The sequence below is a fragment of the Poecilia latipinna genome, unplaced genomic scaffold (genome assembly GCF_001443285.1).
Source record: "Poecilia latipinna isolate Pla-1442-1.1 unplaced genomic scaffold, P_latipinna-1.0 Scaffold536, whole genome shotgun sequence".
Lineage (NCBI taxonomy): Eukaryota > Metazoa > Chordata > Actinopteri > Cyprinodontiformes > Poeciliidae > Poecilia > Poecilia latipinna.
Genome location: NW_015113152.1, coordinates 417,305 through 437,907, shown reverse-complemented (window position 1 = coordinate 437,907; position 20,603 = coordinate 417,305). Strand labels below are relative to the sequence as shown.

Here is a 20,603-nt window from a genome sequence, read left to right as displayed (position 1 = left end):
ATACCCGGTCTCCCCTACTTTATTCTTTTGTTTAAATTAAAATCTTAAATTTTCTGTTTTCAACCTGCAGGAATTTGTTCCTGAAGTTTGTTCTCTTTCTGTAGAAAAATGTAACAATGACCAACAAATGGTTTATTATACAAATAACATCATGTTGTAGTCATGTTATACCTACAAGACTGCTGAGTTCTTATTGGTAAACTACACAAGTTGGTTGGTTGGTGACAAAGTGCTGTATTCAAGAATATTATTGGAAAGTTTGGTGCAGGGACAAAGTATGGTAAAGACGAGTATTAACCTTGTGTTATGAGTGCACACTGTTCAGTGCATAGACATAGTTTCAATAGTAATTTTTTTTTAAGAAAAAAAAAAATGGTTCCCCTTTTGGAGCGCTTATAAAAGAGACACATCCAACATCTGATACAATCACACCAACACAGCTCACACATCGTCTCTTAAAGTGACTGAAGGTAAGAAGAGCTTCACTTCGGTCAGATACAACACAAACTGCTGAGGATCAAATGTGAGTATTGCAAACATTGACCCTACTGTATATTACTATACTATTATTATAAACAAAACTAATTCTAACTATGATAAATTCAATTTACTTAACAGTTGGATTGTTTTTTTTTAATCTAAAATAAAAACATATTTTGATTTATTTAGATGCCTTTTTGGATCCTAAGGGAAAATTTGGAAGAATTTAGGATTTTTGTGGATCAGATACCAGGGCAAGTTAGGGAGAAACTCCCAAACCCTGTTTACTTTCAAGGTTGGCTTCTGGTTTTGGTTTTATTTTTTAGCTTTGTCTCTCTCGACCGGAGGGGTCATCAGCTTTTGACACAGTTAATGCCCGCCCATGGAGACAGGCAGTAACTGGATGTTCAGCAGTTCTTTTTGTTACTGCTCATAATTATAAGTAATTCCAAGGAATGATTTTGAATATTTTAGTCAACTCTGCGTTAAACTGAATAGGTTAAGTAGTAAAACACAAAACAATGCTATCTACCACTGTTTTTGTTGCTAACTGCCCATGCAATTATAGAAAAAAAGCTGCACCTGTGCGTTCTTCACACCTGCAGAATACGTCACACCGCCACAGGACGTGTTGCTGAAAAGTTGCTGAAACTAAAAGAAAATCACATAATGAAAATGTCAAAATATAAATTTACAACCTTAACCCATTTAGGCTGTTGATTTGGGGGTTAGTTACACAGTTCAACGTTCAAAGTACAACTTTACAGCTACAAATAAATTATGAATTTGTGTAAATGTCTTTGCAGGTGATCACCATTGAATGATAAACCTGCAGTTATGGCCACCAAAGGAAGTTTGTCTTCACTCTTGATTCTGAGACTTCTTTTGCTTCTGCTTCATTTTAACCCTTCTCTGCTTTATTCTCTAAAGAACTGCACTATCCTTTACCAGGAGAATCCATCTGATCATGTTTATGTGGATTGCTCACAGAGGAACCTTTTAGCTATTCCTGATGACATCCCTAAAGATGCAGTTTCATTACTGTTTTGCAGAAATCATGTTCTAAAACTTAAACAAGATGATTTTCGTGGTTTGTTCAAACTGAGGATTCTTGAACTAGAGTTAAATAAAATTTATCATGTGGAAAATGAATCATTTCTTGATTTGGCTTTTTTAAAGACTCTCAACATGAGATTGAACGAACTTACCAGTATAACAGCCAATATGTTTCAAGGACTATCTAATCTTACCCAGCTTGACCTCAGTTTTAACAGCATCCAGTGTATTCATAAAACTGCATTCAATTTCCTTGTCAGCTTGCAAACTGTAGAGATAAGTGGAAATAAATTCCAACAAATCACTGAAATCCAACCCATCCTCCATGTACCACAGATACAGAAACTTAAACTGTTAGACAATTCATTTCCTTCCTTTGAGACAAAAGACCTGCAGCTTAATTTCTCATCAAGTCTTAAAGAGTTGCATGTTTCTGGGCGTAACATGCAAATGTTTAGCATCACAACTCCAATTTTTCCTCACCTCCAACTTATAGAACTTTTACGCCCATTGCAGTTGTCTAAAATGATATGGTACATATCGGACAAACATTTTCTGAGAAACATAACACATTTATATCTTGGTTGGAGAGTACTTCTCTTTAAAAATATCAAGACAGTAATGAAGAGTCTCAACTCTCTATCATATCTGAGCTTAGACGCAACAAGCAGGTGGATAGAGAGAGGGCTATTGTCTACAGTTTGCAACATACCAACATTGAGGAGTCTGAATTTGATGTGCAGTGATCTTCAGAATTTAACTTTTGAACTTGCATCATGCTCTCAGCTCATAGAGCTTGATTTGTCCTTCGGTCAAATGGCTGAACTGCGAAAAGGTTCAATACAATCAATCAACCGACTACAGACGCTGAATGTGACTAACAACCGACTCACTATAGTTCCATATGATATAAGAAACCTTACCTTCCTCGAGGTCTTAAATATGCAAAACAACACAATCCTCACGTTGAGCTGTGAGGATTTTGTGAACACAACAAGTCTTAGAGAGCTATACCTCACTGGAAATCGTATAACTGACATCAAAAGTTGTGTGATTGAAAAACTTCCTAATCTCACAGTTTTGGATTTGAGCTATAATCTAATAATGACATTTGGAGACTCCTTTGAGATTCCCCTACATAAGCTTGAGATCTTGGATGTAATCCAGAACCCCATAAAAACGCTAGACGTAAAGAAATTTCAACAACTACAGTCACTAAAAGTGTTAAATGTGGAAACACAGCTTTTAAATAATTTATATGTCTGCAATGACTTACAGCTCTTGGACCATCTAACAATATATTTACGCCCTCGAGAAAACTTTAAAACCTCTGTTTCAAACTATTCTGAAATACACGTTAACTCACACTCACTGAAAAGTCTCACATTGATTGCCAAAGACCAACCCACTGACTTTGATTCAGTAAAAAAGTTTCTTATGACTGTTAAACCTGCTGAAAAGTTTACAGCTATAAACATCTATGGAGACCCTCCTGATGGAAGAACATTTAAGCTTACTCCTGAGCTCAAGAGTCTAACTTTAACAAAAACTGATCTTTTGATTGTAAAACATAAAATGTTCCTACCAATCCCACACCTGCAGTCTCTGGATCTTTCTGAGTCTGAGATCAAGTCATTGGATTTTCTGATGCTGGCCAATCTTTCTGCTCTCCGATATCTGAAATTGACAGACAGTGACCTTTCTGTGGTCAATGAGACTGTCTTCCAGTATCTCCCATCTCTAACATATTTGGATCTGAGTAATAATCCGTTTACCTGTGAGTGCTTAAACGCAGGTTTTATCCAGTGGGTGAAGAGCAACAAGCAAACACAGGTATTCAATGGTCATCAGTATGAATGTTCCTTTCCGGTGCCTAAACGGGGTACCTTATTACTAGACTTTGATGTTAAGACCTGTTGGGAAGATGGCAGCTTTCTTTACTTCATTTCTAGCACTTGTCTGGTTGTTCTAACTCTTCTTACATCATTCGTCTATAACTTCCTGAGATGGCATCTCAAATACACCTTCCACCTCTTCCAAGCCTTTCTCTACGACAGCAGGAAGAGAAAGACCATGAACCCTCATCAGTTTGATGCCTTCGTGTCCTATAACGTCCACGATGAGGGCTGGGTTTACAGGGAAATGCTCCCAGTGTTGGAGGGACAGCAGGGCTGGAGACTGTGTCTGCACCACAGAGACTTCCAACCAGGTAAATAAAGTATTTTAACTCTTTATTTTTACAATGATACTGTTGAATGACTGAGATGTAGAGGATTGAGAAATGTTGGTGACTTTGTAAACTTTAAAAAACATTAATGTTCTATTATGGGGACATATTACGAAAAATTCACATTTTTCTTCTTCCATTTGGATCTCTACTGCTTTTAAAAACCTCCTAGCTCAGTTTCAGCTGTAAGTCAATGTTTTTTAGTGTGTGGAAAATTACCCATTTCAAAACTCTGCGGAATGTAACATCAGAAATCAGCAGGCTCTGGCCTTCACCTAGTGACCCCAGAGAAGTCCAACCCGTTACCTAGCAACCCCAGGGAAAGCCCAGCCCGTCTCCTAGCAACGCAATCTGAGTTCCGATCATGTGCTGTACATTGTACGCTGGAAAAGACAAGTGAAATGTTGTTTGGTTTTGTTTTTCTAACTATTCAGAAAGCATTTCATGGATTCTTGTTGGTTGTGTGCTTAACTCTTCTGCTTTTCAAATATATATGGTAGTAAGTATTTGGCCAGCAGCAGCTTATTTGGATTTAAAATGTCAAGAGGCCCTGAAACAGATAAAAGAGGCTCAAAATAGGCAGAACTGATCAGACTAAATTCTCATTATTTAGGAATGATTCTGTGCAAAAAATGTAATGAACATGTTTTGTACAGTCTTTACGATGTACAGTCTTATCCTAGCCTGTTGAAGGAAGAATAGTAGGTCACATTTATTAAAACTCCTTAAAATAATTACTGAAATGTCAAAATGTATCTGAGAATGAAGAATAACCCATTATTATATGCTAATTTATTTGCTTTATTTCAAATAACCATTGAACAGGTCATACTTTGCAGTGTTTTTTTTCTTTGGGAAATCACCCAGGGTGATTCTGACAATAAATTTGATGAAGCTACATTTTTAGACAGAAGTTGAACTGGAGGCTTTACTATAACGTAGGCAAGGTCTTTTTGAGATACGGCTGAAAATACATCTGTTATATCCACAGGTAAACCCATCATAGAGAACATCACTGATGCCATTTACGGCAGCAGGAAAACCATCTGTGTGATCAGCCGCAGCTACCTGCAGAGCGAATGGTGCTCCAGAGAGATCCAGATGGCCAGGTGGGGGCGCTATTCTTGAACTTGATGCTTTTTAAATGGAGAAATGAAATGTATGTAAATGTATGCTTCGTGAAGATTTATGTTTACAACATCTATGCATCATTTGAGGTTAAAGGGTGGAAAGTGTGCTTCTTGTTTGACTAGTGCTAAACTAATCTCTGTACTTTTTTGGTGTTAGCTTTGTAGTTTTAATAGATTCTCAACTATTTGGATGTTTATATTTAGCGTTCTCCTTCTCATGCAAGTTCATTCATCATACAATGCAACAAGCACCACTAATGATTGTTTCCAATGTAATTTCACCAAAAAGAAGTGCATTTTTAACCCAAATTAATATAACATTAGTGATTATTTGCAACAGATCTGACAAAATCAGGTCTGTTCAGTTTCACTTTCTGTTACACATTTATGAACAGCGTCAGGAAAATATCTGATAAGTTTTCTTTGACATCTTGCAGCTTTCGTCTATTCGACGAACAGAAAGATGTTCTAATTCTGCTGTTTTTGGAGGAGATTCCTGCTCGTCATCTGTCTCCATATTACCGCATGAGGAAGCTGGTGAAGAAACGCACCTACCTGAGCTGGCCTCAGGCTGCAGAACATCCAGGAGTTTTCTGGCAGAACGTCCAGAGAGCACTGCAGACAGGGGACTCAGAAAACACGGACCTGCTGATCGGACCAGCAGGATGGTGAGAGAGAGCTGCAAGGTACAACTTCTCCCTGTCAGTAGAGCCTACTGTGAATCCTAAGGCGAATGAACATATTATTTGTAACGGAGAGTTGTTTCTCTGGTATTATGCATACCAGAGAAGTTCACAAGGTTGATTGGCAGCGCTAAGACACTCCTCCTGGCTCTGATTGGTTGTTTTTGACCAGGAGTCGTTCATTTTTTCAGACAAATCAGGGAAAAGGTGGAGGAGCGCAATGTTTTCACTAATTATCTGTCTCATAAACTGTCATGGTGACCGTTCTAACAAATATGCAAAAGAAAACATATTTATTTATAACACTTGTGTGCTACAGGTTTAATGTATTTTTAAGATATGGACCTTTCAGTGAAAATGTATCTGGTCCAAATCTATGGCTTCAAAAATGTTCCTCGAATTAAAAGATTTAAAAACTACAAAAAATTAAAAAATCAACATCTATTAATTTATCCTCTCTATTTTGCTCCTTTGACTTCAGGCTTCAAGCTGCTCCTCCAATCCAGTCATGAAAACTACAAGTCATGAAAACTACAAGGCATCAGATGCTAGAAGAAATATAAAACCCTCCCAGAAAGTTCTTGATCTCTTCCTTGAACATCACTCAATGAAGACTCTACAAATCCCCACCTTTAACCTCCTGAAGATGCACCAATAAGAGCTTTTTGCTAATCAGTATTATAACCTTTGACATGTTATTACCTTCTTGCCAGTTTTTTCTTAAAGGAGAAGATGGTATTATGTAAAAATGGCTTTTTGAGCTTTATGTCGTCCAATAATCTATTTCCTTTTAAAAAACATGCCAGGAGTGTTGTTTTGACTATTTCATGCATGCTTGAGAAATCCTTTAAACTCCAGTAGCCTCCATTTAGGCGCTTGGTCTCACAAAGCTCAGCCTTTTTAATCCAAACTCCACCCATTTCCAAAAAGGTCCTTCTTTCTCCCTCTCAGTTCCTCCAGACTAGCGGCAGCAGCAATTAGCAACGATTGTAAACGGCATAATGAAGTACCATTGTTGTAAAGAAGATGATGACGTGCTGGAAAGAGCAGAAGCTTCTTAAAGAGAGAGAGGCCAATTTCAATACATAAAATTGCAAAGTCAAATTTCTGTTAAGTCATGTTTGATATACAGCATATTTATACCAACTGAAGGTAACAGTTACTTTATTATGCTGTAAAAATTGCCCCATATGCCATTATGAGATTTTTTTTTATCTGGGCAAAGATGAGTCCATTAATGCTATGCCTTCATGTTATTCTGAGAGGAACTGAAAACAATCGGTGTTGCTGATCTTGTGACTCAGTTTCTCAGAGACGATTAGGAACGCTAACGATATGCAGCCACAGGAAATGGCTGCATATCAGGAGGCAAAAGTCAGATTTTAGACTGGTATGACAAAAGCCATACCAGTTTGTCACATAAATATCGTCACACCTACCTCATCAACCTCATGTTCCCTTTTTCAATGCAAAATGGATTCCTATTTAGGGCTTAGGTGCTGTGAGTTCTGCTTCTGTTTTTAGATGTTTGCACCACTGTGAAACTTTAGACATAAAGAGCTCGTCTGTAAACCAATAAAAGTTGCTTACTCTAAAGGCAATAACCTTTTTTCTTATACATTATCCTACCACATCTTGTGGTTTTTAAAAAATTGTTCTGTAAATATTTATTTCTTTTTAGTTTTATTGGTCTCATCTTTTTAAGCACCTCAGAAGACCTTAATGCTACTTATAGTTTACTTGCCTTATTTGCATCATATCTTCAGTGAAAACAGTTTGTTCTGTGTTTTAATAATTAAACTTCCTTTCATGTTTAGTATTAATTTGATCATAGATTAAATACACAACCTACACGGACATCTGGATGGAGGTCGTCAGGAACCAGGCTAGTCTTTCTCGACGCCAGCTTAATCAGAGTTTACTTCACTTCTGGACATGTTAAATCTCGGCAGATTTAGGAAACTCAATTCACCCGTCAGACGGAGAGCTGGTAGCACATCTCCCTCCTCTGACAAGGGGAAGCAGAGGGAGAGAAGGGGGGGATGGGGATTGTGCAACAACTTCTGTGTGAAACAAAAGATAAATGATTTGATTTGATTTATACCAGATGAAACACGGAGAAGCATATTCTGCCAGTAGCCCATGAAAATCACATAATATACAGTAATTAAGTGCATAATGAAAAAAGAAAACCAGCTTTAAAAAATGAAAAAAGTTATTTTGTAGACTCATCAAAAAGTCTTGCTTAAGTTAGCTAAGTAAATGTTTTTTTCAAAGCTTTGTTTTAGATTTAACTATTTTTTCTGCCTATAGATCTACTATAAAATAAATAAATAAAATGTGATTATTCCAGCAGGTTCCACAGGATTTGTTTTGGTCTCTGCTTATACCAGGATGTTCTCATTATGTAAATTTAATCAAGATGAAAATTAGACGTAATTACATTAAACTGATGTCATGATCCATGGATTGAGAGTTTGGATGAACACAAACATGACCAGCAGAGGGCGCTGGAGTTCACAGAAACACAGAGCAGTACTGACATAATATTTCACAATGTTTGAAATATTCAGCAAAGGCTTTTTGAATTTAAAAAACAGATATCTGAAAGAGAGAGCTGAATCTGTCAATGTTGTTTTGGTTATCAAGAAACAACTTAAATAAAAAATATTGAATTAAATAATGATTTCAGGCTTATCTTACATTTCTTAAAACTCTTAATGCTCAAAGTTCAGCACTTAAACATTTAATTCACATTCAAGTACTGAGTAACTGATCATATATTCTGATTTAATATCCTGAATCAGAATATTTAATATTTTAAAATGAAACAGAATTAATTCAAATTTAATTATAATTTCTCTTATTTTAGGGTTTCTTTTTGTTGGGGGAAAGTTATATAGGTTTTAATATTTTAAAGCTATAAGATAACTTTATGGCATATAAAGTTAATATATCATAGCATTAAATGCTCAAACATAAATTTATGAGCAAATTCTGGTATCTTGAAGACTAAGACAAAAATATATATTTATATACATAAATAAAACATAAATTCAAGCAGATGAAACACTTTTTAAAAACTTTTTTTTCTACTATGAGACTTGTGAATCTAATACATAAAATGGGTTTTAGTTTTAACAAAATAAAGTGCTTCCATTGACAATATGAGGTATTTAAATATTCACTTGATCTCCAAATGGCACAAAAGACAGAAATGAACATTAGAACAACAAACCATGTGCACAAACAATAAGTTTCACTTAATGTAAATGTATGTTTTACATTGAGTGGGACCTAATGTAAGGCATACATTAGATTTTTACATTTAGTAAGATACTTAATGTGCATTTATGTTTAAAATATATTTGTTTTTCATTCAGCATAGTTACTTCCAATAGGTATCCAGAATTTTACTCAAGAGAAGTGATTCATTTTAGGTAAAAGTAAAAATTACGTTGAAGTAAAACTACATCTAGAAGTACACTTTCCCCTAAACGTTAGTAAAATAAATGCATTAAAGTCTGAAAGCTAAGGGTATTTAGCATGGCGTATAAATCGTTTCCCCGTAACGGTGAGTTTCTTCTTGGCTATTAATACTTTTAGCAGCGTACATGAGATTGATTGACAGCGCTAAGACCCTCCCCCGACTCTGACTAGTTGTTTTTGACCAGGCATTTCTTCAGACAGCAATAGCAGCACAGATTATCTGCATCTATTTTTTTAAATAAAAGTTTCATGCTGAATCTTTAAAACTATCTGTAGTGACCAAACTATAAATGGTGCATGTCGCTCATATGTGATCCTTACTTCTTAATGTTTCTACTTATCCTTCGCTGAGGAGGTTCGGCATCTGAGACGTTTATCTGAAACCTTTGTTGTTCGACACCAGTTGGTGAAAAGGGTTTCTTTTACTCTCCATGTTGCGTCGGGGCAAAAGAGGCATGCCATTTGCCGTATGGCGAACAGGAGGGGAATCAGGTCTGGTGTTGGCAGGATGCAGGCCTTTGGGAAGAAGCATGCAGGGATGGAAACAAGGCAGGTGGGAGAACAGTGAGCTACTTTAGGCTCATGAACTACAGAGGCTTTGATTCCCTTTAATGCCTGGAAAATGCAGGACATTATTCATTTTAACAGCTTGGCGGACCTTGAGGACACCCAGATAGATAATAAAGACTTTGTGAAGAAATTGAACCGGCGATGCCTCCCAGGCCTTTAAATAAATGTATTGTTTATAAGATCCACACAACGTTCAGTAAGTGTTTACGTTTGGTTTAAAGCTCTTTACGGCACAGAACCGGCATGCTTAATAGAGTGAGAGCTTTTATTGGCTGAAAACTGAACTACTCTTCTACATTTAGACCCAGCCGCCTCTGGCACAGTGGACCACAGCATACTGCTGTCTTATTTGGAGCAACGCGCCAGAAAAAAAACCTTGTTTCACTGATTTTAAGTTTTATATTTGAAACTAGACCAAACATTAGAAGCTAGACCAAAACTACATGGTAAGATTTAGTTTTTGCAATGTAGTTATAAACCAAAATAAAATGTTAAATGTTGCACCACATTCAATAAAAGCCCTTGTTTAAGTCTTTGTCCTCCATTGTTCAAATACAAAGGACGTCTAACGTCAGTCATTTTCTGCTTCTTTAAATTCAGAGTATTTTATAAAAAAAAAAAAAAATTATTAACCCTCTAACCTAAGATATGACAGTATGAAAGTCAAAGCTCTCCTAAGACTTCAGCTTTAGCAGCTGCAGCAAATTGGTTTTTTGCAACTTTTGATCTAACATAATATAAGACAAACTACTTTTTTTATCTCAATTGTTTCCTTCATTCTGCAGGTTTGTTCCTAGCAGCAAAACAACTCAGCGAGCTCGAAAGCAGCCGTGTTTTTCTCCCCCTCTGCGCGTCGAACCTCTGGCAGTGAAAAATCACATGATTTGGTGCTTCTCGTTCTCATTTTAGAGGTACACTGAAGGTAACATTAGTCTTGTCAGATGTGCACTTTTCCTTCTGGATGAGTTGAATTTGCAGTGAAATGTCACCATCTTAGCAGCTTCTGTCAGCCGGAGGGACGATGTCAAGCTGTGATTAGTGCATTACAGAAAGGCCACAAGTAGTAACATCTATTCTAATTCACGCTTTGAATTTTTTTCTTTACCAGGTTATAACAGGGTTTTATTTTAACAATATTAGAGATGTGAAGTTTGTCAGAATGCGTTTATTTATTCTTTGAATTTGTTTAGTCAATAAGTTGTTTCTTCAGACATTTATTGGTGTTTTAAGTTCTGTTACGCGGATGTTGGCGGTTGGTGGTTACCATAGCAACCGGAAACCGGAAACTCCGCCCCTTTTTTTCAGACGCTGTTTCCAACTGAAAAAAGTTGCAAACAGCATCAGTTCTGTATGTGTTAGAATCACTTCTGTGTTTTCTTTACATTATATTTTAACATATATTTTCTGTCTCACTAAAGTCCTCAAAGGGCTGGTTGGAGCAGAACGGATTAATAAAACCCATTAAATGTAGCTAAAATGTTAAAATATTTGATGAGTATGTCTTAAAATGATAAAATATTGAACATCTTTTTGACATTAATGTAATTTGTCAGCATACAGTTACAAACTGTCTTAATTTGAATGACAAAAACATATTTAAAGGAGCAGTATGTCTTTCCTATGCACATTTATAGTACAATCAAGTAACTATATTGACGTTAGTTGTTAGAAAAATGCATTTTTATACACATTTTTATAACAACTGACTCAAAGATGACTTAAAAGAAATTTTACATTGTAATTTATCACCTGAAAATTGGTCATCTGTCTTTAAAAACTCCTGCTCTTTTTGAAACTTGATTTTACATAATACTGCCCCTTTAAGCACACAACTGTTTCCTTAAAGGATATTTATATGTGGCCCAAATAAAACCATATGGCGGGCTGGATTTTGCCCCCAGGCCTTACTTTTAACACATGTGGTGTAGACTAAGAGCTTATTATGACCAGATCAAATAGTTGGTTAATTTAAGATATTCTGACCACAGTCAAGTCCTTCTACATGAACACATGCTAAAATAAAGTACCTAGACTAGCCTTCCACTAGTAATGATAAACTCAACCATCTTCTATCAGAAGCCAGCCTTATTTTGAATCAGTAAAATCAAGACTGCTCCTTTTTCTGTCTTTATACCTGAAATACACAGACAGAGGTGATAATTAGCGCCCATGCGGCGTCTGAGCTGTGATCTTTTTTCCCTGCGTGGTGTTGTTTTTCCCAGATGCTGTTGTGACGCCTCCATCAAACGTTTGAAATTACCGGCCTGTAATGACACAGCTGTCTGTCAGTGCAGCTGCAGCTTCAAGTGAGCATGTTTGGGATAATTTTAGGTTTGCACTGATTGCAGTCACATGTCGCCTCTTTGCTTTTAGACAAACACGATCTGAACACAAATAGTGTGTTCATACACTCGCTCAGAGATGATACACTGATAATGAACAGTCATATATAATCAGATTTAACATTATGAGTGTGTTTTTATTTGAAAATGCATTCAATACAGAGTTCTTCCACTAGAGGGAGCTCACAAGTTCATGTTTAAACTGTAAAACAGTTAATAATTTTATGAATTTTACTTAAATAAGGATTTTCCACCAGTGAAAAAACACACAATGTTAGCAAGTATTTTTGGCCTAGTTTCTGGTCTAAGTATCTTAGTATACTTGAAACAAGACAAAACTAACTTACACTAACTGTAAAACAAGATATTGTGACTCCTTAATATTGATTTTAAATAGTTCTAGTTTCACAAAAAGATTATTTATCTTATAGCGAGGCATTTTTCCTGTGTTATAAGTGAAATAAATGGCCAGCAGAACCAATACATTCAATCAATATTAAGAATTTAAAACCAGCTCCGACATAACTTACATTTTGGTTTCAGCTCAAACTGGCGCGGTTCGTCGTGGGTCCCCACGCGATGTTCCTGCCTCAGTTGTCGTGTTTGTCCTCGCTTGTTGTGTCAAGTGTCAAACATTTCTTCTTCTTGAGTTTTATTGGGGATTGGCAAAAAAATGTTAGGTCGACATTTTTGTCATTTTCCCGAATGTACTTCAGGCCAAGCTGTTTCCGGACCTTAGTGCGCGCAATTGTGACGTCATCATTACGTATCTTGGTTCTTTTCTCAGTATTATGATTTTTTAAAATTTATTTTGTATACTTTGACAATAGTTTACTTGAGTTAGACGTAAATGTTTGTTGTTTTTTGTTTGTTTGTTTTTCTTCTTCTTGTGGACGGACCCTGTGACGCTGGAGGAAGGCGCCACAGGGTCACCTACTCCCCCAGTAGGTGGCGGTAGAACTATTTTACGTTTTTTTGCCAACCGCCAATAAAAATCAACAAGAGGAAGCGTTTCAACTCTTGTTGTTTGCCAACCGCCATAAAAAAGGAAAAGTTTCAACTCTCAGCCGGTGGCACTGAATGTGATGCACTTCTGAGCTGCTATGGAGGTAATGCTGCATTTTTGTTGTTTGTTTTTTTAACCTGCCTAAACGTCCATTGTAAATATGCTACACGGCTTCTCCAACTTTTTTTTACCTGAATATGAGCATAATAAACAGTGTAAAAGTGAACTACGGCATTAGCTGACAAGTTTTGTCCAAGTCGTATTTTGCAGTGTGAGGATTTTTTTTATTATTATCCTGAAGGATAAAATCAAAAATTAATTGCTATCTGTGGTAATTCTATAATTCCTTCAACTATTTTTCTGTGATTTGGGGAAATTTCTAGCTAACTATTATTTTATACAAGTTCCTTTTAAAAATTACTAGGGAAAACGCTGAAAATAATAGATGATTTTACCATGAAAGTCGAGCAATCTCTTGTTGGGTGTCGTTTGTTATTGAGTGACACATCTTTGCTTTTTGCCACTGATGGTCTTGTTAGCGTCTTAATTCTTTTTTTATTTTTTATTTTTTTTTATCAATCAGTTAGCAATATAAAACAAACACTGCAGATCAAAAAAGGCATACATCTACAAAATGACCATATAATAGAATGAATAATAGCAACAAAATAAAACAATAAATCAACAAAAAAAAAAAAAAATACATTAAAAAGATTTTAACATATGTGGGTTAGGATATACTTTTTCCCCTTTAATATTAGCAGTTATTTTCTGATTTGCATTATTATTTTTCCTTGTTTCAGACATTCCTTGATTAATATAGGGTCACAGATATTTTGGGTAGAAGTGGAAAAGGGAAGGATATAAATAAATAAATGCATAGATATAAAATCTTCTCAAGGCTATTACCTCCAGAGTGCATTGGATTTGTTCACAGCCAACTGCGAAGTAACTTTGATAAGAATCAGCCCATCTAACTCAGAAACCAGAGATTTGAACCAGAGAAGCGGAGGAGTTCAAGTATCTCTGTCTTGTTAAGTGATGGCAGGAGTCAGACAGAGCAGGAGATAAATAGGAAAATCAGAGTCACCAGTCATAGTGATGTTGTTGCTGCGGTCTGCTATGGTGAAAAAGCAATTAAGCTTGATATAACCCGCTCCAGCAGAACTGTTCAAGCTGACAATGTGGAGGGTCACAAAAATCTGATATTTCTTTAATTAAAAATTCAAAAGAAAACTTGTTGTGATTTTTTTGTTGTTGTTATTGTTATTTTTCCTGAAATAAACTAAACCTGCATTATTTTATAGACATTAACAAAGAAACCTGATTGTTGATTAAATGGGGTTTCTAAATCATATCGATTTGAAAATGTACAAGTTTGAACTAATTTTGTGCAATCTGACATCCATCTCTGTCGTTGTGTAAATTTGTAATAACTGTGCAGTACTTTCTGCTTTATTTTTATACCTGATGCTGCTGTCACACCTGAATTGACAATAAAGGCTGTTTTTATTCTATTATTTTCTAAAAATAATATAAAATAAAAATTGATGTACAGAAAGAAGAAAATCTAATGCTTTTAATGCAGAAAATTAACAGCCCATCAGATGGTTGACTAAACAATTTAAGAAAGTGAAAAGTGACTAAATGTGCATTTAATTTTCTTATTCTACAAAGTTTTATAAGGATCTGACACTAACAACTCAAAACAGAATTAAACTAAATATTCAAAAAATATTTTTCTCTCTTCCCGCTCTTTCTCAAAATCTTACAACCTGTAAACTTCTCAATAATCATTCCCAGTCTGCCTCCATCCCTCTATGGGCCTCCCAGCTTCTCCATCATCACCTCCTTCTCCCAATGAGCTCAGGTCCATCGCTATAGCAACTGGTTGCCACGGGTGACGAGACACAGCCAGCGCCAGCGAGCATCTTCCCCTCAGTTGTTGTCGAAAGGCAGGCGGAGAAGAGAGAAAGGCGAGGCGCCAGCAGAGCGACGGAGAGAGACACTGAAGAGCTTTCTGCCTTGTCAAAGTAAAACCCGCCAAATGTTCAGGAAGATGTAAAAACAACAAGCGGCTCAAGTCGCCCGGATTGCTCTATCTCTGCTTCAGTCTCTGGAGAAGCTGCGAGAAGATGGTAACAACTTGTTCACACAGGAAAGTGTCGCTTCAGCTCTCGGCATCATCGGAGTTCAGGTGGTGACCCCGACGCCAAAAAACACAAAAAACAACCAGCGGCACCGGCACCCGACGCCGCCGCCGCCTCTGCACGGTGAGTCCCAACTTACCTTTGTGTCACTTTGTGGGGGTTTATTTCATTTTATTTTGACGTGGTTTGTGTTGTTGGCCGGCATGTGGGTCCAGAATGTGAGGGTTCAGTGTGGTGCAGGGAGGTGAGCCGTGTCATGGACCCTTTCTGTGCCAGTCTGGTGTGATGGCGTCTCCCAGCCGGTAAACACCCAGAAAACTGTGGCCAAAAAATGCCTCTGTCACTGCAAGACGTTTAGCAAAATCACGCCCAACATTTGCATGGATATGTTTTTTTGTTCAGACGATTTTTTTATTTTTCCTCAGCAAAGGAAATAAATGCAAAAAAGGAGTTTGATTAAATAAACATTAATTATACATTTACAGGGTTGTGAAGTAGCTTAAATGATTAATTTTAATTAGTTCTCACCTTAACTATTCATCATCAAGTTATTATTAATTACTAACATAGTCAGAAAAATCACATCCATGTCACTTTTCCCTCAAATATCGCAGTTATTCATTAGTGTATAAAATTGAAGCGTTATTGAAAAAATACGTTCACCCAGACAGAGATGCTTGTCGTGAAGCAATTTGTTGGGAGAAATAAGAGATGAAATGTGTGTGAGCTCAGTAATGAGCTGCCGTGTCATCCACAGGTTGTTGCTGCTCTTTGTGAAACGTTTTCATTTTCATTTATCTGAATTTGTTCCTGTTTTGTTTGTCAGAGTAATTGAACATCCTATTTTACGATGTACGTTTCCAGCATGTGTTTATTCCTTAATTACTGTGGTAAGCTGAAAGCTAAGATCTGGTAGAGACCCGTTTACAGTTCTGGTAGAGAAACTCAGTTTCAAAAATTATAATTTTTCTGGGTGAAACGATTAGACAACTACAAAAAAAAAAAAATTAGTTGAGAAAAAATTTATTTTATTTTTCAAAAGTATTTATGTTTGTTGACTTAACGAAAGAAACACTCAGGTTTGCTGTATTTATTCTAACAAAATAGGAAATGAAGTTGGTGGTCAACATCAGGCCCCACAGTTACCGACGGCAACTGAGAAAGGGGGAGGAGCCGTCAGTTACTGGTTACTACGGTAACCACCAACTGTCAAAAGCAGTGTAACAGAACTTAATACGCCAATAAACGTCCGAAGAAACAACTTCTTGACCAAATAAAGTAAATTAAAAGAATAACTAAACACATTTTGACATGTCACACCTATAATATTGTTAAAATAAAAACCCTGTTATGAAATGATTGTACCAGAATTAGTGAGCCCAACCTATAAACTGCATTAGTTTAATACCAACATGGTACTGTACAAAGTAGTTGCCTCCTCATTTTACTTCTGTTCTTACTTTTTGTCAACCTTGAAGGTTTCAGATTTCTATCAGACAATGCTAATTTGAGTAAATGCAAATTGCACTTTTTAGATGATTATTTGATTTAGGAACAGAAAAAAATGGTCCAAACCAAATTTAGTCGTTCATACTAAAACTTTCTGTTATCAGAAGTGTAGGATCAAGTAGATAGAGCCTGTTTAACAACATTAAGTACTCAAAACATAAAGGTACATTTCTCAAAAAAACATCTTCATACTTTTTGGATGGTGCACATTATGATGCCGCATTTGAATTAAAACAGAAAATGTGGTAGTATCAGTGTGACAATATAAACTCAAACACACTTAGATTATTTAACAGGACAACACCTCTGAAATACTAACCCCCCTCCCCACCCCTGCCACACACATAAAAATAAAGGTTTTGGTGTGCTAAAAACCCCACAAATTGATACCGATTTATTTTAGCTTTTTCACAATAACACGACCAAGATCTGGCTTATTTGTGAAACATGTGGGAACTTAAGAATTAAGAAATGTATGTATTTTTACCTGCTAAATTAAACTGGTAAGTTATACACATTCAAGAAGCTTTATTAGCAATGAAAACTGTTCTTTAGTTCCCATTCAGATGCAAAATAACTTGGAGGGCAAATTTAATCAAGAGTAGCTGGAGGAAATTATGGTGAAGCTGATTGTAATTTTGCCTCTTTTGTATTTTTTGAAGTTTGCTAATTTTGTAAATGGAGCAACTCAAAAATATAGCGTTTTACCAAGTTGCAATTTCAAATGTAGACCCTTCACAGCATTGAAATTTCTTCTAGCATGTTCTTTTTAGAATGTAAAAAAGAGCTGCAATTGATTTGTGGAGTTATTGGCTTTCAGCTGCAGTGACCCTCGGCTTTAACAGAGTCTCCTTTGCCCAGAATAAAAAGTGCTTCTTCTAAAGAACTCCAACAAAGGAGATGGAGATGCCTCATCTGTTCATCCACACTTCAGTGCACAACAGTGGACCAGCTTTGTTCAATAACTGGGCTGCAGAAACCTTAAACTTGCTCCTGTGATAACTGTGCAGACTGATTCGGCTTTGGCCCATTTCTCCTCAGCTTTCTTTGAGACGTGCATCTGCTTTAATTTGATCTCAGTCAAAATTAAAATGGAATTTATTAGAAATTACAGTAGATGTTTGAAACAAGGCAGCAGAAGCTTTGTATTTTTAACAAGAGTTATCAGAAAATGTAATGTTTTGTGCATTATTGCTTTTTCTGTGTCTCTTGAAAGCTTCAGCTGCATACTGTATTAAATATTTGGGAATTTAAGACAAAAACAATATCTGAGGGATAAAATTTTGTATCAAGCTGATGGAGGGGAATAAGAATATAAGATAAATCTTTTGTAACCTAGAAAAGGAAAACGTGAGTTGATCACATTTATTTGCAGTAAAAAAAAAACCACTTCAAAGTGGAACTATTATGTATTTTCCAGGAAAATGGTGCCACTTTATAGCACAATCAAGTAATTATGTTAACTTCAGTTGTCATAAAACATCTCCATTAAATATTGACTTCGTAATTTAAGTCCTTGAAATTGGGGCTCTGTCTCTTTAAAAACTCCTGCTCTTTCTGAAACGCTGCTTTCAGGAAGTCATCACAACATCGTCCCTCTATAAACGATTTAACAACTTTTTTACTGAGAAGTATTTCCTACAATGAGCTCAGCAGATGTGCAGTTCCACCTGGTGTTTGCTAATTGCTGCTGGCTAGTCTGAAGGAGTTTGGAAACATGGAAACAGCAGCTCTGAGGAGGAGCTATGCCTCGAAGGCGGAGCTAAGTCCACCCAGGCATTTTTACAGCTGAATGGTAGCCATGGAGATAAAAGGATTTCTCAGACATGCATGAAAGAATTAAGGCAACACTCTAGGTATGTTTTTAATGAGAGAATAACATTATAACATGATGTAAAGCTTAAAAATCTAGGTTTTACGTAACACTGCCCCTTTAAGCAGAAAGTTTTTGATCTGTTTTCGTATTTAAAGTCAGTATGAATCGGCATGTTCTGATTTTTCTTTCCTCCTCCTGAATATTTCTAACTCCCGGAGCTGAGTTAGTAACAGGACCGTTTCTGGTGTTCAAGAAGCTTCTTCTGCAACATTTTAAAGCATTTTTTTCACACCATCCAAAGTGAAAGCGTTAAAAACACACAGCGTGAAAATGCAGTGACGCCAAAGCTGTTGACATCCAGAGACAGCCCCAGAGTGGACGGTCAATACGAACCCGAATCCCAGACAGAACAAATGATTGAATATGGAGAAGAAAACAGATTAGCTGTCAGATCATTTATATCCAGACTCAACCTCTCGCATCTCGCTTTATATTTAGATTTTTATGTTCATCTTTGTGTTTGTCTTGTCCATATTTGCTGACTCACAGAGGGAGAGCTAGACAGCTGGGAATCAAGAGGAAGACAGAAATAGCTTCTCAAAGCGAGAAACACAAAGGTTTAAATTTAATTAGAGAACGACAGACCACAAATATAGAGACATTAGTGATCTCAAAGATACGGAAATAGACCTTAAAGAAGGAAAAGATAAAACATACTAAGAAAAGAGACTAGCAAAGATCAGTTTTTGCTAAATTTGCACCTTACATTTTTATTGTGGTAGTCTGCGTTGGGTGTTGTCATGAAGAGTGATCTCATATTAAATTAAATTGCTGTAGTGATTATTGAACTACCTTCAATAATGTCGCCTTTTGTTAATCAATCACTTTCACAATCTAACAAAATTAATCTGAAGGATGCAGCCAACCTTTCCAATCTGTTACATAAGATGAATTACTCTATTTCTGTTAGGATTTTAATTCATTTCGATTCACAAAATATGACTCTTTAAGAAACAATTAGATAATAATCAAAGGCTTTAAGAACTGCACCTTATTAATCATCTCTCTAACATTCTCTACTGACTAGAATAGGCAAATATATGTATGAAAAGAGAAGACACTATGCTTTCTTCTCCAAAAACTGCTCCTATGGTGATGCTTTGTCACCTTAAAAATCTCTAACAATACAGAAAAAATGTCACTGGATTTAGATCACTAAAGTAACTGAGCAGGTCTGACAATGTGCTTCAAATGTATTTTAAAAGGTTGGCCAGTCCTTTCTGGACTGTTTGAATCATATTCTGTCCCGGGGGAGGAGTTAGCATGAGGGACTGATTAGCCAATCAGAGAAGGACTTGGGGCTACATAAGAAAGCCAATAAAAATTCACTCAGCATTTTTCAGACCTTAAGACATCTGCTGTACTCATTTAAGGCACGTTCACATTCAAGATTTAACACCATGAACAATCAATAATAAAAACTTCACTTACTTAAAAATAATTTTGTTCAAAGTTTCTAAATGAACAATCAAAGCGAGGTCACATCGTTGTTGCATTTTGGAGTTATTGGAGATCTGCAAGAATGAGAAGTAGTTTTGACTTTGAAACACCATGGACATCATTTCAAAGATCTATTTTGGGTTTCCACTACAAATATAGGCAAAACTTTGACAGTATCCCGCTAATGTAGAAAAAAAAACACAATTTTGCAATTGCAATAAGAAACACAATTAAAATTAAAGCTCCGCGGAGCCTCAAGCGGGCCGCGCAGCCAAGCGCCGCTCAGGCCTAGCCACCGCGGGGGTTCCAGCCACCGCCGACGCTCGCGCGCCGTCCTCCATGCGATCCGCTTTGATGCCTTCGGCAGCGTTCCCTGGCGATGCACCCAAAATCTGGAGCAGATTGGGCCATGTGGCAAGGAGATACTTCAGTTTGATTAACATAGGGGGCGCAGTGGAGTCAAATTGCAATTAAACTCTATTGGACTCTTTAGAGGTTCACAAGTGTCACTCATAAAAAGTCTGGTGTAAATCGGATGATGTGTCTGTGAATAAGAGATGATCGTATGCATATGGCGAGGGACAGCCATTTTGCCACTCCCCCACGGGTCAGTAGGCATTGACAGAGTTCATCATCATCTCATGT

At 36.6% G+C, this 20,603-nt stretch overlaps 2 protein-coding genes and 1 long non-coding RNA gene across 3 annotated transcripts in view; 2 read left to right on the top strand and 1 right to left on the bottom strand.

Moving 5' to 3' along the window:
* The window catches only part of LOC106952747 (uncharacterized), a 37,814-nt gene extending 24,994 nt beyond the window's left edge, over window positions 1–12,820 (bottom strand). Inside the window, exon 1 of the long non-coding RNA XR_001426045.1 lies at window positions 12,508–12,820. This is a non-coding gene — a long non-coding RNA (uncharacterized LOC106952747). The remainder of the gene's footprint in view (window positions 1–12,507) is intronic.
* On the top strand, window positions 433–7,727 carry LOC106952744 (toll-like receptor 13). The gene is made up of 5 exons (XM_015041061.1): window positions 433–523; window positions 1,287–3,745; window positions 4,755–4,872; window positions 5,331–5,579; window positions 6,058–7,727. The coding sequence occupies exons 2-4, from the start codon at window positions 1,318–1,320 to the stop codon at window positions 5,563–5,565; spliced, it is 2,781 nt and encodes a 926-aa protein (XP_014896547.1). The 5' UTR covers window positions 433–523; window positions 1,287–1,317; the 3' UTR covers window positions 5,566–5,579; window positions 6,058–7,727.
* A 1,967-nt stretch (window positions 12,821–14,787) lies between the features above and the next one.
* LOC106952739 (cortexin-3-like) overlaps window positions 14,788–20,603 on the top strand; it is a 33,575-nt gene continuing 27,759 nt past the window's right edge. Inside the window, exon 1 of the mRNA XM_015041059.1 lies at window positions 14,788–15,256. The gene's annotated coding sequence lies outside the window, so the exon portion shown is untranslated. The remainder of the gene's footprint in view (window positions 15,257–20,603) is intronic.

What these genes read in the sequence shown, in the direction of transcription:
- LOC106952744 (XM_015041061.1), top strand. Translation starts at nt 1,318, where the DNA reads ATGGCCACCAAAGGAAGTTTGTCTTCACTCTTGATTCTGAGACTTCTT. An exon ending in CCACAGAGACTTCCAACCAG is followed by an intron (nt 3,746 to 4,754) that starts GTAAATAAAGTA and finishes TTATATCCACAG; the next exon opens with GTAAACCCATCATAGAGAAC. An exon ending in AGAGAGATCCAGATGGCCAG is followed by an intron (nt 4,873 to 5,330) that starts GTGGGGGCGCTA and finishes GACATCTTGCAG; the next exon opens with CTTTCGTCTATTCGACGAAC.